At 36.2% G+C, this 17,805-nt stretch overlaps 1 protein-coding gene across 4 annotated transcripts in view; it reads right to left on the bottom strand.

The window, feature by feature from the left end:
* The window catches only part of STRN (striatin), a 52,167-nt gene that overhangs the window by 23,307 nt on the left and 11,055 nt on the right, over positions 1-17,805 (bottom strand). For all 4 annotated transcript variants that reach the window (XM_017746631.1, XM_017746638.1, XM_017746642.1 and 1 more), the window contains exons 4-6: positions 16,264-16,428; positions 4,883-5,018; positions 2,895-3,030 (exon numbers count right to left, since the gene is read on the bottom strand). In XM_017746631.1, coding sequence (XP_017602120.1) covers positions 2,895-3,030; positions 4,883-5,018; positions 16,264-16,428 — 437 coding nt within the window. The remainder of the gene's footprint in view (positions 1-2,894; positions 3,031-4,882; positions 5,019-16,263; positions 16,429-17,805) is intronic.

The following is a 17,805-nucleotide window of genomic DNA, read 5'->3' as shown; positions in this document are numbered from 1 at the left end:
ATGATACAGAAAAGAAGTATCCTTCCAATTGTACAATATTTGGAGATTTTGAAGAAAACATGTTATGTGAGTTCAAATCCCCCAAGTAATTTTTCCATATATGGAGGCTGTCCTGAGGCAGCTTAGAAAAATAATTTGCGAGAGGAGGGGAGGTAATACAGCTTTTCGTCATATAAATTTATTTTCGTGAGCATTACAGCTCCAAAATTTTTGAAATGCATTATCTTTTTGCTTTGTTTTCTCATTAAAATCTCAACCTTATTATTTAAAGATGTCTGTAGAGGAAGCACAACACTATCAATCACAATCTGAAGGAGTCACTATGACTGGACTGGAGATAAAAATCACACTTGGGTTATTAATGTGACTGACTTGTTAAAAATGAAAGACCTAGGGATCCTCCATCAACATCAAATTCAACAGGACTCAGGAACAATATTCTTGCAGCAAAGGCAACCAACAATGTCCTGGGCTGTATTAACAAGAATGTAACCAAGCAGGTGAGGGAAGTGACTGTTCCCCTGTGTTGGGCACTTGTGAGACCCCACTTTTGAGTACTGTATCCAGTATAATATTTTTAATACTGAAAAACCTTTTAGGTAGAGTGCTAAGTACCTACTATTGGTGTAGTGTAGCAAGTCTAAGGGAACCACTAAGATGGTTCAGGCAGCTGGAGCAGATGCGCTTCAACGGGGGGCTGAGATCACTGTGAGCATTCAGTGATGCCAAAAAAAGGCATCTTAATGTGGCCTCTAACTACCTAATGTACAGATGCTGAGAAAACAGAGCCTGACTCTGCTCAGACTTGGATCATAGAGCGAGAAGATACTTTTTAAGGTGCTCTCTCACTCCTTTGAACCCTTCAGTCATGATCCTATACTCATGGAGTGACAGATTAACTCAAGACACAAAGTTTAGCAGCTTAAGTCTTTTAAGAAAAGCTATGAAAATAAGTATTAGTAAGCTGAAGAGAGACTCTAAAATAGATTGTCTATGGGCTAAGTCATGTCCTCTTAATGCATATGCCTCAATTACCGTTAATGAGAAAAAACTGCATAACGAATTCAAAAAAGACATGAGAAAATCATACTTCTGAGAAACAAGTATCTATTCTTTCTGGGGTTAGGTTAGAAGTTTTAATCATGCTTTTCCTCCCTGGCTAGACAAGATTTTTTTCTCTCCTCCAGCAAAAAAAAAAAAGTTTAAATAGATTTTTATTAGACTGTGTTGTTGCCAGGAAAACACCCAATATATTAATTTTCTACAGACTGTCCCAGCATGCTTCCCGCATGTCCCACAGATACTGCTCAGCTTCAGAAGTGGATCCTGAACTAATCCTATTCAAGTGCTTTATAATTTAAAAATTACCAGAAAACATCTGAGGATCTTTCAAGCCAAATGGGTTCAACAGATTACTGTAACTGAGCAGTAATACTTAGAATCCAAAATGCAGAAAGAATGTCCTCTGTTTACTGCTGTCCCTCACAACACAACATCACTCTACTGTACTACACTTAACAGTTTCACTTAAATTAACCTAAGTGATTTATAATGGCAGTTCTTGAAGAGGCTTAGTCTTATATACAGTTACTGAAAAAGACACAGGTTGTGAAACTAGTAATTGAAAAACATGAACACCTCCAACTCAAAAAAAACCCTTTCACGTTTCTAGAAATGAAACTACTATTTTTCATAACAATTTACTATTTATGTTAGACTTCTGCTCACTTGTACTCAGCTGTTATCAATGAAAGCAAAAATAAACCAGAAGTGTGAATTTGAGATCAAAAAGCTCCTGTCAGCATACTGACTTTTTGGTGACACAAGCAATAGCTACGCTGACCAAGCATAAATGGATAAAATTTTAGTCTTAAATAGAAGTATCAAAATTCTTTTTCCTTTTTAAAGAGCAGTATTTCTAAATTTGTTTGGTAAATAGAATACTGACTGCTGTATCTAATGATACTATGACATCCTCTTAAGCAGAGACTATACCACACTGAAGAGTAACGTGGAGTCCCACCAGGAGCTGGACATGGCTTCAGTGAAATACAGCATCTTGGAGCTGATAGCTCATGCGAGAGCCATAGCTACCATGGCCTATTGGTCTGTCAAAGTTGCAGTTCCATTTGTAAAGCTCAATTATTTCCCATCATCTTCAATAACTCCCTCTGTGTCCATTTATCCTTAAGACTTTACAGAGCAGCTTAAGTAGGAAACAACTTCTCATCAAGATATTTAACCAGTTCTCTTCTTTCTCCCCTTCTCTATACTGAGGGTTTAGGCAGAATCATTATGTCAAGGTAAAGTGGATGGTGGCAATCTGGGTCACAAGACATGAACCTCAAAGGACAGAGAGCAGTTTGTGAAATGTCTCTCTATGACTAGTGGACTTCAAGATATATTATTCTGCTAATTTATAAAAGAAAGTTGGAGCAACTGAAGAGTTCATATTAACTAAATTACTAACCCACAATAAGAGTACACACCCACAATAAGACTCACATTACTCTCTGCATCAAAGTGGGAGAAAGCAAAGATGACAAAGTAACTTCCATAACATAATTGTAAAATACAGCCTTATCAGAGCCGTTTGTGTGCATGGGTCACTGAAAAAAGAGACTGAAATACCACTCATAAAATTTAAATTCTATTTGCCTTAGAATTAAAGAAAAGGAAGAATGACCTGAGGTCATGAATCTTTACATTAAAGCAGTGTACAGAAAAAATGAGAATATCATATCAAGAGGGCTTCAATCTGCCAATTATTTACTGTAGAAATAATCAAAAGATGCTGTGATCTTGACAGAGATCTCATTCAATGAACTCATCAGTCACAATATGTTCTTAGCACATTTTTTTTTCTCCTGGTATGATCCATCAAATTTCCTTACCCCAGTCTGTTCCATCTCCCGAACTTCTCGATTCCCCATCACCATCATCTGAGGTAACCAAAAAGTCAAACTCTTTCAAAGCTTCTTCTGTATCTCTGTCTTCACTGCTGTCAGACAGTACTCTTTTCCTTACAATCTGAAGGTTCAGAAAGGACAGAAAAAAGAAGCTGAATTAAGTTACAAACACACTTTTAATCCAAGCAGTACTGTCTTGTCCTCTATGCAAAATCCAAACAGGAAGTTGAAGAGGAAGTAGAAAAGTACACATTAATAAGCAAATCTGGAATAGTATGCAGAGTATACTTTGTTCAAACTTCTAAGTGAAAATGAAACTTGTGTGTAGCTCTTTCTTCCTGTGACCATCAATAATCAATCATGTGGATAATGAACCTACACTGATCTAGACTACTATCTTTTTTTTTTTAAACTAGAATGTACAAACTTTCTCTTAAAACATTTTTTAAACCACACATAACCCACAAACAAAAACCCAAGAATGACCTAGAAAAGACTTCAGCAAAACCAAAAACTCACTTTGCTTCTCTGAAAATAGCCTAACTTTCAATACTGAAATCAATCTCTACGCAGACCAAGACAAAACTCCAGGAAACAAATAAACAAACCCCAAACCCCACACCTGAAAAGAGATAATTTTCTTAGACTTTGTAAATTATTCCATTCTGAATGCTTTCTCAGATGTTATTGCTATTTAAACATGTTGCTTTTCATGTTTAAACTGCATTTCCCTCTCAGATTCAAAAGCAAATTCTGGTAAAAGAAAAAAATACATGTTTTAATGAAGAATTTCACCTTAAGTTTTCCACAAAAAATTTACTTTTCCCTCAATAATCAAAATAAACTAGATTCTTTGCAGTTATTTGACCAACTGGTAAGCTGATGCCATGGTACATGAAAACCATAGCAAAAATTTTACTTCTACAGAAATAGAAAATTGCATTAATCAGAATGTTTTGACTTGGAACTTTGCTAAAGGTCCATCTGAAAAGACTTCAATACATAGTCCAACATCCCACAGCTCATGAGGATGACTAACTGTTTCCACTAAATACAGTGAACCAATTTCTAAACCTGAAGCAATTCCAAACTTCAAGCGTCATTTCTTCAGCAGGCTTAGTGAACATACTGTATTATACAGGACTTAACAGAAGAGTCTCAGACATTAGCCCACAGTCCATGAATGACAGAAAAATTTAAAAAGATTCCCTTTAAAAATGCCATAAAACTAATTGCTTTTTTAGTGTTAATTCTTAAAACTGACCATAAAACAATCACATCCATCATCTCTTATCTGCTTCAATTGTTAAGAAACACAGTTCACGAAATAAATGTTAACTTTAAAGAAGAATAATGATTGCATGTATCTATCTATGTGATCATATGAACAAATCATATAGCAAAGTATAGATCACAAGGGAGGTTAAGGCATTTGACTGAATAAACGAACAAAAAAGTTTATTAACTACATTAGAGTTTTTCCAGCTACACTTCTTCCTTCCACAAGCTATAAAGATAAGTGTATTTCACTTCTGTACTCTAAGACTAATTTTTGCGAATCATTTTAAGTATCAGTATTTTTTAATAAATATTCAAGAATCATTTTTGACATGCAACACTGTGAACAATACCTTCAAACTAAGCCAAGAACTGTAAAAAAAGGACATCTGATTCCTTAAAAATTGTGTCCAGTATCTATCAAAAATACTAGCTAGTATGGAATAGTAAAGAGACGATTTTAGAAAAATTTAATCTAACTTAGAGCAATAAAGATGGCAAAGCATAACTTGTATGCACAAACTTAGAAATGCATATATAACTCCTCTTATGCACACATGCTTGGACAGAACATCATAAAGATGCATTAATGATCTGCATGTGTACATACACAGTCATATACTTTGCTTATAGGCACCTCATTAATCTCACTTTTTCTGTTCTTCGTAACTTTTTCAATTATTTTTTCCACTCACTGTTGCGGTATCAATGATTGTTTTCTCTCTTCCTTCAATATCTTCTTCATCTTCTTCATCACTAAAGTCTGCAGCTGCATTTTCAAGAAACTTGAAGGTCTCTAGCAGAGAGGCAGAGTCAGTCAATTCAGGTTTCCTAAACAACAACAACAACCACCATCATGAGACAAAAGAAATCACAATAAAGTCACTTTTGCAATTACCAAGCTGTTCTGTATTATTATGTCCAACAACACATAAGACTAAAATAAGCTTACAAATAAAAACAGACTGTTAATAGGTAAAAATTCTTGTGGCTAAAGAACTAAACAATAGACATAAACTGTATTATTAGAACCAACAAAACTATTTATTACAACTAACAATTATTCTTCATATGGCTACCATTACCAGGACAGACACTTCAGTTTTTTATTTGGAAAGCATTTTAAAGCAACATTCATCTGACACGTGCCCAAAGCAACAGCAATACTGCTATGCCATTACTGAAAGCCTCAGCAACAAGGGCATGAGTCACAGCTACCAAGCTGGGTTCTCACATGTACATCAGGGTACAGAAAAACTTTGCTCCTGCTAGCTGATGTTCCTCATCTTGCTGGGAAACACCAAACTCTAGGTCTATCATTCATTAGCTTTTAAGACATGATAAATATGCCACTATAAAAGAATATAATGGGAAAATACAATTGATGACTAAATAATATTTATATTTACATTAAACAAATAAGGAAATGGATGGAGATTGGGTAAAATTATGACTGTGCTGGCAGAAATTTAGGCAGTGCCTCAGAACAGGAAGTGTAAGGGTTGTTATATTAACAACTGAAGAGGAAGAATCCAAGAAACAGGATTGTAACAATTATTAAAAGCCTGAAAAAAGTAAAAAAAAAGCAATCCTAAAATTATCATCAGGATCTGTGTTTTCTATGCAGAAGATGCACTTCTCCATCAACCCCTGAAAGATACAGTGGTGAGCAAAATTTATTCACTTTGAATTGTTACAATTACTTCCAGTAAAACCTGGTACATTCTTTAGATGGCTTTACAGCAGTGAAGACAAGTTTTACTGTTTTCTTACCTCTAATCAGTAGTCAGTTTTTCATAGTTCATCACTAAATGCACATCATGTTGATTCTCACAACCACTGAAACAGCAGAAGTCTCCCCCCTCTCTCTTTTCAGAATTGTAGCTCGAAATTGTCCTGTGCAGTCACCCATATACCAGCAAGTGCCCTGCTTCTGCTAACCCTTTCAAAAGGTTTCATCAACTAACAGGCCTACACAGTAAGGCCTTGTAAACTCCCTGCAGTGTAAACACCAGATCATCCGCCCATCACCCACTTACTCCAGTGTTTCATCGTAACACTTTCCAAAGGTCTATTACAGGAAGCATCCAAGGGCAAAAGCTTTGATGTGTAATAATGCATGATAAGCAGCACACTTCCTTCTTTGCACAGTCTCTGCTCAAGCAGTTTTATGCTTACATGACAACAATTAGCAGGAGTGGTTTCTTCGTAGTCCCAATATATCTGCATTTCATTAAGACAATTTCCTACTCTACTTTTTTTTCATTTACTCACCATTATGGCCCAAAAATACCAATAGAGATTTCACTTGCCTTTAGAAATTCTGCATACACGCAGCATGATATACCATGATGTACAGTATGTTTTCACGGTCACTGTTTTTTCTGAGAATATTCCTTCCACTTTTTCAGATCCTAGCTTAGATAAGAACAACCTTAAGTGTGTTTCCCATCTGCCCTGCTTCCTGAAGTATTGTGACTCTCACTTCCATGACAAACCTGAAAACACTCTGTAATGTTTTTATTTTTCCTTAAGTAACGACTACTTTGGCACTATAACACCTTGTGAATCTGTGGTAATAATGTACATTTTCATAGAAATCCTACAGTACAGTTGCCTTGCTGTTTCCAACAGCAAAATCTTGATAAGACAAAACTTGTAATGTGCTTCATTTGACTTCTTGACTTTCAGCAAATTCTGAGAGTCTGTGTCTACTTTTATTGGACTAAATCATCCAACCACAACTATTTCTGGTTTTTTTCCTCTGTATTTTGCCAGGTAAAAATCTGCCATGTAAAAACACTATGGCTGATGATCTATAATAGCAATTCTCAGACATACTGCAGTAAACAGAAATGTATGAACTAATACCAAACATGGAATATAAAATTTTAATTAACAGAACTTACTGTTACAAAACAGATATCCTTCTACAGGTCCAGGCATTTGCAGTAATTCATACCAGACTTGCCTCTGTACCCATTTGCTCTTAAACCTGGCTCTCTCACACTGAAGTTCTAAGTGACTACCAAAAGAGGTTATATCTTTTTTTAATTAACTGCTCTGATTTCAACTATCCTATTACCCACTACACATTTCAGTGGGCAGGATATATACACATAATCATATATGTGCACTTACACAGGAAACAGGGGTAAATCTCAAGCACTGGGAAACATGGTAGTTTATTTATCATGTATTTCAAAACTCTTGCACAGTACAAAAATGTACAGTCAGCATAGCACCACAGAAGATTACTTGGGCTACAACACTATTTCCAAGAAAGAATTCTTAAGAACAAAAAAAAAAAGAAAACAGAAGTGATAGAATATTTAAACTATTCAAAGGTTCTACAAGAAAAAAGTTTTAAGCTGACAGACAGGCTGATTTGCTATACTGTACCCCAATAAACCTGAGCAGTCAAATCAAAAGTAACGTAATAATTGGAGCTGTTTTTCATCCTTTAGCAGCATATGAAGATAATGCATTTTGGATAATACCGTCGGCATGAACACTTAGGAATAACATAAAATGTATTGAAGAAAACTGTCTGGCTTTAGCTAACTTATGCTATGTACTTTGATGACAATTTCAATCTTACTTGTTTCATTAATTTTCCATCTGGTTAGTTTGTTTCTCTTAGCAACATAAAAAAGCAGAAGGGTCAAAAATATATTCAGAGATAGGGTAGTAAAATAAATAACTTTAAATCCCATTTTAGAAAAAGAAACACAATTTGACATTTCCAGCGGTTTTGTAGCTTAGAGTATTTTTTTAAAAAATCAATGGGTGAAAACAATAGAAGCAAGCTCCAAAAGTAGGGACTGATACAAACAGTGGTATTACAAGCACGAGTCAGGCAAGACCACAGCAAGGTTCAGGGACCTTGCAAATAAAGAGACCAAAAGCCCTAAAAAGATCTCAGAAAGGACAATTCCTCTTTTCTGGACTGTATCACAACATATTTAAGGGAGAATATAATTTTCAAATTGCAAGAACTTACGTGCGGCTTTTTCCTTCCTCCCCAGCCATACTGCCTAAAGAAAAACAGCTGGGGAAGAATAAACCAGAACCCCCAGACACCAGGAGAAGCTACAGAACCTGCCAAAGCAGAGAGCATAGAGCAGCCAGACTGTGGCAGGGCCCCCTCAACCCCGTGCTCCTCAGCTCCTTGTCCTGAATCTTTCCCACTGCTCCTTCCTCAGTCGTACTCTGCAACAGCACTCTTGCAGCTTTTCTCTCCAGCACCTAACTTCGTCTTCTTATCTTGAAGGTCTCATCCCAGTTGATTCAGCACTTCCTAACCAACGAACCCAACAAAAATCATTTAACCAGCATCACATCTTCTATCAGATACTGTTAACTGTCCATTACATCCTCGTTTCCAATAGCCTTATCCAAGTAGACAGGAAACTCTTTGGGGCAGAGAGATTACGCTGCTACTCCTGCCTGCACACAGTAAGGTACAACAGGACTAACTGCTTCTCATGAGCATAACAATAAGTACTGCCAGAAGGTAACTATAGCTACACGAATGCTGCTGGGTTTTCCACCTTACTACAACAGATGGGCAGTGCACAGATTTTGTGAATATCACTCTTGAAACAGGGAACTTCTGATTCCCAAAGGTAAGAAATGTCTTCCTGTTTAAAAGACAAAATTATTGTTATAAATGGGATGGTAACTTGTGTCCCTTAAAGCAACATAAAATCGAAATCACATGAACATTTTCCTCCTCAGGAGAAGTGACAGAATTCTGCACAGCTGTGATGGCTGTGAAAATCTGATCCAAATTTGTGTTTACAGGCTGTTCAATTATTCAGATTTGTGTTGACCCCTTGGCCTCTTTAAAAATAATAATACCTTCCCATGAAATCTAAAAAATATGATTAGTGGATATTCCACATGTACTATTTAAATAAAGCAAGCCTGGCTTTCACTGGGGCTCCGCAGGCCATAAACAGCAACTGTTCATTTTCTTGCCAACAGTGACGAGTCTCAAGACAAGTATTTTGTGTAAAAACCCAGTTGGTTCTGACATTGAAATATTACCAGCTTTACAAAATGGATCGTTCAGACTGAATGTATTTGCTCTCAACCTTTAATATTCATGATCTTAACAGAAATCCTGTTTCTTAGTGAGTGAAATGCAGAATCTATAACTTACAGGCAAGGTGAAGTTGTTTTGTGGAAACTAAAACAGGACACTGATGATACCTTTCCTGCTCCCAGCGTGATGCAGAGCATTTCATATTGCAAAGTCAAGTTTAACTTAGACTAAAGTCACATTACAGGCATGCACTTTCTTTGTAACTAACACAATCTGTATTTCTATCATTACCTTCTCCTTTGTTGATAATAACTCTGGAAAGTCTGGGGTCATGTCCAGGGAGAGACTCATAAACTTCTCCCATGAACTGCCCGACCACAAGGCCATTTAACTGCCTCAGTCCTACTCACAACCTCAAAGGAAAAAGCAGAGGCCCTTTTTGTTTGTTTATTTTATCCAAAACATACACAAGTTATCTTTAATAAAACCAGGATTTTATTGATAAATTCAGAAGCAGGAAGAAATACCACAATAAAGTTAAATAAATACAAGTTCAGCTTAGGCTGAGAAATGTTTCTGGGAGCTTGTACCAGAAAGAACCTGTTGTGACCCAGCATTCAAAGCTGTTCATACTCTTTCTTGAGCCATTTTCTTTGGTTCAGTTTCCTACTACTATAAAAATAGCTACTGCATAGTCGTCATTCGTTTTATTAACTCCCCACAGAATTTAGTTATCACATTTTAAAACAGCCTTTTCAATGTGGCTAGTTAAATTCTATCAAACTGTACTTATTAAATAAATGCATGCAAATTCAATGAAGACTGTCTTTAAAAACAGCTCATTAGATGTTCAACACTGTGTAAAATCTTTCATAAGGCAGCACAGAAAATATCAAAATAGATTATAAAACTACAGAACGCTTACAATCATCAAAATTTACACAAAATGAACACAGGCCAGGTTAAACAGTCTGTCACAACCTTTGAAATCTATGAATTCACACCACACAATGCAAGAACTAGTGCAATATATATTACAACTGGGAAGCAGCACTTACAAAATGGTTTGGATATAAATTGGAATCGCAAAGGAATGACATTTAAAAAGCAAGGGCCATTTCTCTTGCCAAATCTAGTCAGATAACTATAATATATCAAACAAATAAGCTTTATAAAGAATAAAAATCATCTTAATATTTGAGGTACTTTTATAAGTTATTTCTCTATTCACCTCCCCTCCCTTTGCTTCTCTCTCCAACTGCACCACTTCCATCTCTTTCTCCCCATTCTTTCTGTACTGCGAGTCTTATGTGACATTTCCAAGAAGCATCTCTTAAACTCTTAAGCCATAGAACTGGGCCAATTAAAAGTGTGGTCCATTTGGACTTATTTTTTCACAATAAAACCCCAATTTATCTACTTTTTTTTTTCTGCTTTAGTGCATCTGTTGAAAGTGTCCAGATCTGGCCTAAATCAGGTACCTTTGAAATGCCTGTTAGGTCACTGCAGATGAAGGCATGGAGAAACAAGAAAAAGGTGAAAAGAAAAAAAAATCAAAAATCTATTTGCTTTATTCCCTTTACTGGTGTTTTTTCCTTTTTGAAATGCAACATATACTTGCATACTATTTTAGAAATCTTTTTCATGACAGGTACTACCTGAGGTTTGAAAATTCAGAGATATTTTCCCAAATAAACCATTTTATAAGCTAGTCAACAAACAACATTCATCAGCCAGTATGCAGCATTTTCATTACCTGGGCCAGTGTTAATAGGATTTAGGGATGCAAAAGAGTTATTAAGGTCTTCTGGTATACAAAGATGTTCATTCACTGATGTGTTGGTTGGAACGATTTGCTGTATATCAGAAAGTTAAAGTTTTCAAAATGTTTAATCTTTGAAAAGGTCTCTGGATTTGCTCTCAAATGCTGAGGGTTTGATGCCTTTTATATAAAGTATAGGCAGTGGAAGCGCTTTGCAGTTCAATAGGAAAAGAAAAGGCAGCAGATCAGTTTCAGAGAGAGACTGATACATCACTCAGGACCATTTTTCTTTAAAAAGCTTCTATTGGCTATTTATAGTTCTAATGATCAAACCCTTAGCAAGAACTAGTCTATACTGTTTTTATATATAGACATTCATATATATGCATATGTACACACATCTGGTATATCCTCATTCCTTTCCAGTTCTATTCCTTTATTATATTTGCTTCCACTCATACCAAATTGTAGTCAAACACACACCTTCAAGAAGGTAAACAAATTTGACTGTTTAGGTTTCACTCAGTAAGATAAAGCTACTGAAAATGAGGTAATAAGTGAACTAGAGATACTTTATACTTTCATGTTTTCAAGGCTACAAGTTACAAGACATTTGCAGGCAGCTTTCATTTCTGTTTCAGTTTGTTGGGGGAAAGCACCCATTCCTCTCACTGCAAGTGTTAGGAATTTAAACCATTATTACGAGGTTATTATTTTAGTATCTGTTTTTGAGTCCAGTCATGCCAAGTGGTACTTATCTTTTGTAATGCAAGTGAGCTGATTGAAGAAACTGAAAACTGATTCCCTTTTAAATTCCATGAAATAAGTGAAAACAGGACTATATCTAGCTCACGTTATCATATTAACATTTCATTTATGGATTCAAAATCTTGCAGGGTGCATTCAAAATCCACATGATGTCTTTCTTGAGTGCTAAAGTTTTCAAGAGGATCTGTACATCAGCAAATAAATAGGCAATGTAAGAATACAAGTCTGGCCACACATGTAGCAGCTAATAACACAAAATCTGAGGCTACTTCACCTAGGGATGAAGAGAAACTGATTTGGTTTAAAACAACAGTAGTTTGTTCATCACTGTACCAAAGGAAGGGGAACGTCTCTGATGTAACTGCAATCATTTAGGATATACAAAACTAAGCTGAGAGGTACGAGGGACCAGACAGCAATTTTCTAAAATAACTAGAGCATAGCAGAATTCAAGTTACATATTCTCTGCTGCAAATAAATATTATTGTATAAAGTATTTGCACTACATTAACCATCATATGCTTCTACACACCAAAGCAAACAGCATCAACTTCACAATGAACACTCCAAATGTTCTCACCAGCCTTTCCCATGAAAAGGCTCAACTTAAAGTTGGTATCCCCAGCATTGAGTGTCCAAACCTCAGCTGTAGAAATAGGTATAAAGGACAGACAACAAGATGTAACTCAGGTAATAGGCAAGTTCTGGTGTAACAAACAACTCAAAAATCCATAAAAGCTGTAGTAAGCTGAATAGAGGAAAAACATCCTCCCTACCCACCGTGAAGTACTTCACACATCCCTGAGGTCAGAGGAAAAATGCCAGGAATTATCTTTAAAACAATCAAAGGCATTAAAAAAAAATTAAAAATAAGAAAAGTGTGGGTTTCCACTGTGCTTAGAAGTACAGTCAGAGCAAGTCACAGAGATATTTCTGAGGGAGGCCGAGTAGCAGCAACAAGCACTATGCACAGATTAATACACTTACACAAAAACTGTGCTAAAATCAGACCGTGTTGACAAGTAGATCAGCTCTTCCATTCTTTCCCTGGAAATTTTTGCAATACTAATTTATTTTGTTCTCTACCTCTTTCATTTCACTAAGAAAGTATTGGTTGACTACCAAAAAAATAATGAAAACATAAAGGAAGTTTTGTTTCCTATTTCCATTACTCCCTCTCTCCTCTCAAAGAGATAACCATATGGCAGCATAAAAGCATCAAATACCATCTCTTTCGTTTCTTTAGAATTTATCACATGAATGTTCAGTTGTACAGAAGGCAGTTGAGCCAATCTGTTCTTTCTGCAATTTACACTGCTATATGAAGAAATCTTTAAGGGAATGAAAAGCTAGTGTGCCTTCCATTTTCCTATTCTGGAAATGCATCATTAAATACATATTCCTTCTGTTTTTCACTGCACCGTTTTCCCCTCTATTGTACATTATCTTCATCGCATTCACCCACATTCTTTCCAAACTCCTATTGATTTGTCTTCATCGTTTCTCATCCACAAGATTTCTCTTTACTCCAGTCCTGCACTCCGCTTCTCGCATTTTTCATTCCATCTCAACAGTTTCCTAAAACTCAGGCTTAAAATGCACAGATTCAGCAGTTCTTCCAAGATCAAACGTATCAAACACGCTGTGAGCTGTCTTTTCTCACTTCCACAGAGGTGTATTCCTTGTTAGACTTCATTCATTTTCATGCATTACTTTTTGCCCAATGCTCTGCTCTTCAAATATACCTAAAACATCTTCAGGCTGACCAGTGTCCTCAGACTTGCTAGCAGATATTTGATATCAATGTTCATTAAATGCTTTGAATCAGAAAATCTGCCAAACTGCATTGGCTTGAGCAGTTCACAGGCTTCTCTGGTGATAGCAAAGTTTTCTCTGTAGAAGAGAGTTTCACTGTACCGATACAGTCACAGAAAGTCTTCAGTCTGCATTTTAGTTTGCAACTGTCCCAATGTCTCATGGTCCTGGCAAACACTCACATGTGTCCTTAAACTTCCTGGAATTGCACTAAGGTTTTGTTCAGTTTCTTTTCTTCCAATTTCTCACCATAACTTTCCTGTTCTACCACTACCAAACTGCAGACACTTGTTCACGGCACTCCTTCCAACTGTAAAAGCTTGCTGTAGCCCAAATCCGCTTTTCACTTTACATGCACACAAGGAATAACAAGAGGCTGCTTAAGGAACTGCCAGTCCTTCTGCCCTCACAGTAAGCAGCCTAGCACTGGTGACATTGCTTCAAAGGATGCACCTTCTTCAACTGTAAGCCAGAATTTAGCTAAGTTACCTAAATTTTTCCTAGTTCTGCCAACCAGGTAGGAAAGCGTTGAATTAGGTTTTCAAACACTCTCTAAAAATTCGAGTTGAGTTCAGGAGCAACATCCACGTGCCTTAGATCTTAGTCATCTATTCAATGCTATACTTCTCAAAGAGAAGCCGTTCTAGATAACCTGAAGTAATGCTGGCGTTACATGAGGCAGACAACAGCTAAATATGAGCTTATTTCTGATTTTGCATCCACCACAAAGCTGCACTTTGAAATCTCAGAGGCAAGTAATGATGCATTTGGAAGGAGGTGAACAGTGCCACATGTCACAGAAACAGTGAGGTAGTACAAGATGAAATAGCTGTTAAAGAACAGGCAGTCTCTGCCAGGAAGCAAGCCACAAAATGCTTCCTGAAAGAAAAATTGAAAGAGGTGGTCTGAAAGTGCACCCAGAAGAATCACAGCATTGAGAGGTAGTCCTGTACTTAGATTGATCATGGAATTCTAGTAAAATCCTGACTTTTTCCTTCCAGTGAGGGAGATCTCAGTGGACATCAGAAATTCAAAATCACCCATGAAGACTGACATGACCATGTTCACCAAGAACCCTGGAAAATTTTTCCCCTGTAAAAGCCCTGGAGTCCCTTCTTATTCATTAGGTTATCAAAACACTTCCCTAAGCTCTATAATGCAGTCTGCCATCTCATGCATCATGAGCAAGATAAGAACAGTTTTTCAAAGTCACCAGCCTTGCAGCTGACAAGCTTGCACAGCCACAATGGAAGGGAACTCATTTTTCTCCACCAATGAATGTCCTCAGCCACGGGGCAAACCTACAGCGTGTTAAACCTAATGTCAGATCTATCCCAAAACCAAGCAGATGGGAAAGAAATGCAAATGTATCCAGAACTGCTGTATCAAAACCACTGTCCCAGCACTTCATCCATCAAGTAACTACCTTATACATATATCCACCTTCTTCAAAACTGGGTAAATACACATAAATAAATTTTGAAGTGTAAGAGGAGAAGCTTCATTTACACACTTCACCAGAAATCAAACCAAAACCGTTACTGCAAGCTATCAAGCATTCCTTGTTCTTCAAAACAAAGCTGCTGTACATAAATGACATGTCAACTATGTAGCAACATAATATATTTTAGCAGCTTGCAGGTTTTCTCACACATTCAAATTTTCTATCTCACAGCATTACATTTAATTACATAACAATGAACTTCTGCCCTTATGTAACTTGTTGGCATGAAGTTGCTGCAGCTATCAGGATGGTACAAATGAATATCTTACAAATGGTTTTTAGAAAACGGGATGTATCATACAAAGTATTAGACCTTAGAAAATAAAGGTCTTGAACTTTGCCCCATGAGTATAGAAAAGGAGAAAAGAGTGAAAATTTCTGAGGGAAGCTGTGCTACTACTGAAAACAGCTACCTCATCTATTGTTCCTACAATTCTGCATAATTTTCATTATTTTTCCAGTTTTGCAATATCTTAAACAAAAACAAACAGATTGTTTTCCTGAAGCCTTTATAGCTAAGTTTAACTTACTTTTTTTTTTCTTTTTTAACTTTGCATGGAAAAGAGAAGAAAATGGAAAAAAGCCTCTTAAGTTTCAACATTACTTAAGAGAAAAAGCAAGAACAAGCTTTTACTGTCTTTGACTGACTTTCCATAGTATTAAAAATATTAAAACGCAAAAATTAATACCTTATATTTCAGTCACATTTACATGTGTCTATTCATTAGTAGAAAATCAAAACCTTACAGGACTCAGAATGTAATGAATAACTTTGTTTTTCAGATTTAGCCAAAAAAATCCTTCTCTTATATAGATTATCATGTCATAGTGCAGATCAGAAGAGCAAAGCCTGTAACCTACACAGTAAAGTATCCAGCAATATAAACAAACCATTAACTTGAAACAACGCTGACTTGTAAACACTTAGCAATTATGTCTCAAAAGAGGCTCGATTTGACTCAGTGCTGCCATCCAACTGAAAAATAAATTACGGTGCTTTTAAGATGTGAATCTAGAGAATAACTTCCATACTTATTGCTTAATATAATAAAATTAGTTAGAATTGCTCTAATCTCGAACTAGGAAAGAATCCTGAAATCTTCTCAGTAAACAAAAACTTTGTTCAACACCACTAAGTGCATTTATGCAGAAAGATAACAGTCAGCTTGATGCTTACCCAATCATTGCGTTCTCTTTAATCTGGCCCTCTGTGCCATTTACCATTGGCTCTTGATTTCTGTTTTCCTTCTCTGAAGCATCACTTGAGAGGCCCAACAAAGCTCGCACTCGTTTTGATTTCACATCCAATATCGTGTCGGTGTAGCCCACTTCTTGCAGATACCTGAAGGAAGAGAACTCATGCTAATGTTCTTTGCTTATATCACTTCCACAAAATATTAAATGGAAACTTCTCCCTAAACTCATTCTCAATCCCTTCGCTTAGCAAACTACGGTGCTGAGCTAGTGAAACATGCTTGTAAATCATCCTGTACCAGCTGCAGAGGGATCGCCTCTTGCAGTACCAGCCTCTACAGTCACTGAGAAAAAAAAAAATCAGAGAGCCTAGCAGTCAGAGGTTATACAATACGTTATTCATTCATTTACTAAAATGGATGGAAAAGCACTTTCAATTAAAATATTTACAACTGCTTTATAAAAATCACCACAGTTGCATGCATAACCATGGTCATTTTATTCTTTGACACATGGAAACTAGATATAAGAAGTACCAGATATATTCCTTATGTAAACATTATAGAAGCCTAGAAGAGAGGGAATAAAAACCAAATTCTATAGCTGTGGCTATTATTAAGAGTTATTATTTAAGACGGACTAGGCTTGATAAAATCTTTGTCTTGCCTTTCCTTTATTCTGCAATGGATCTGCAATATTAATTTGTCTTCCACAAAGACTGAACAGCAAAAATCCTTGTATGAAAACCTCACAGTCTAAATTGGCTCTATATGTTTAAAGTTGGCTCTTTCATCAATATGCCATGTTGCCCTTGAGAGAAATAAGAGGGAAATAACAATTTAAAAAAGAGAAAGTAAGAATTGGTTTGTGTCCTTCCCTACAGAACATGCAGTAACTGATTAAACTGTCAATATTCTAGACAACTCTAAAGAAAGGAAATGCTATTTTACAGTCACAGCTGTTACGAATCAGGGACATGTACCTTTCCTGCAAGAAATTCTCCTCCAATTATTTAACAATATCATTCACATAACCACATTAGGAGAGAAATACTGGTTGTTGGCTATAGAAAAATCAAACAAGTCACCTATGCAAAACAGAGGCTGTCAGTAATATGCACTCTGTATTCAGCAGTGTCACTCTTTTATGAACTGCACTGAGAAGGAATGACTTGTCTTCAAAATCACTGATCCAAGTCAAGATGACTTTATTTACATTTATTCAACATGCATGCAAAGATTTGAGCTCTTGCAAAAGAGAAGCCTGTACAAGCCATCAAACAAAATTAACTTTTGTACAGTTCCTTGGAAAAAGGTCTTTTAATATAAAGTTCCAGATCGTCCTTACTGTCTCAGTACCCTCTCAATCCTCTGTAACACACCAAATATCTTGGCAATTAATTTAGTTATTATGGTCACAATTCAAAAATTAATTTAGATTAAAAACATTTGTTTCATTGAGATGAGCAGAGAATTAGAAAACATCTAGTCCAACCTTCTGGATGTTAGTCTTTTCTGCAACTTAA

The sequence above is a fragment of the Corvus brachyrhynchos genome, unplaced genomic scaffold, assembly GCF_000691975.1.
Source record: "Corvus brachyrhynchos isolate BGI_N302 unplaced genomic scaffold, ASM69197v1 scaffold70, whole genome shotgun sequence".
Lineage (NCBI taxonomy): Eukaryota > Metazoa > Chordata > Aves > Passeriformes > Corvidae > Corvus > Corvus brachyrhynchos.
Note: the sequence above shows the minus strand (reverse complement) of the source record. Positions and strands in the feature narration are given on the sequence as shown.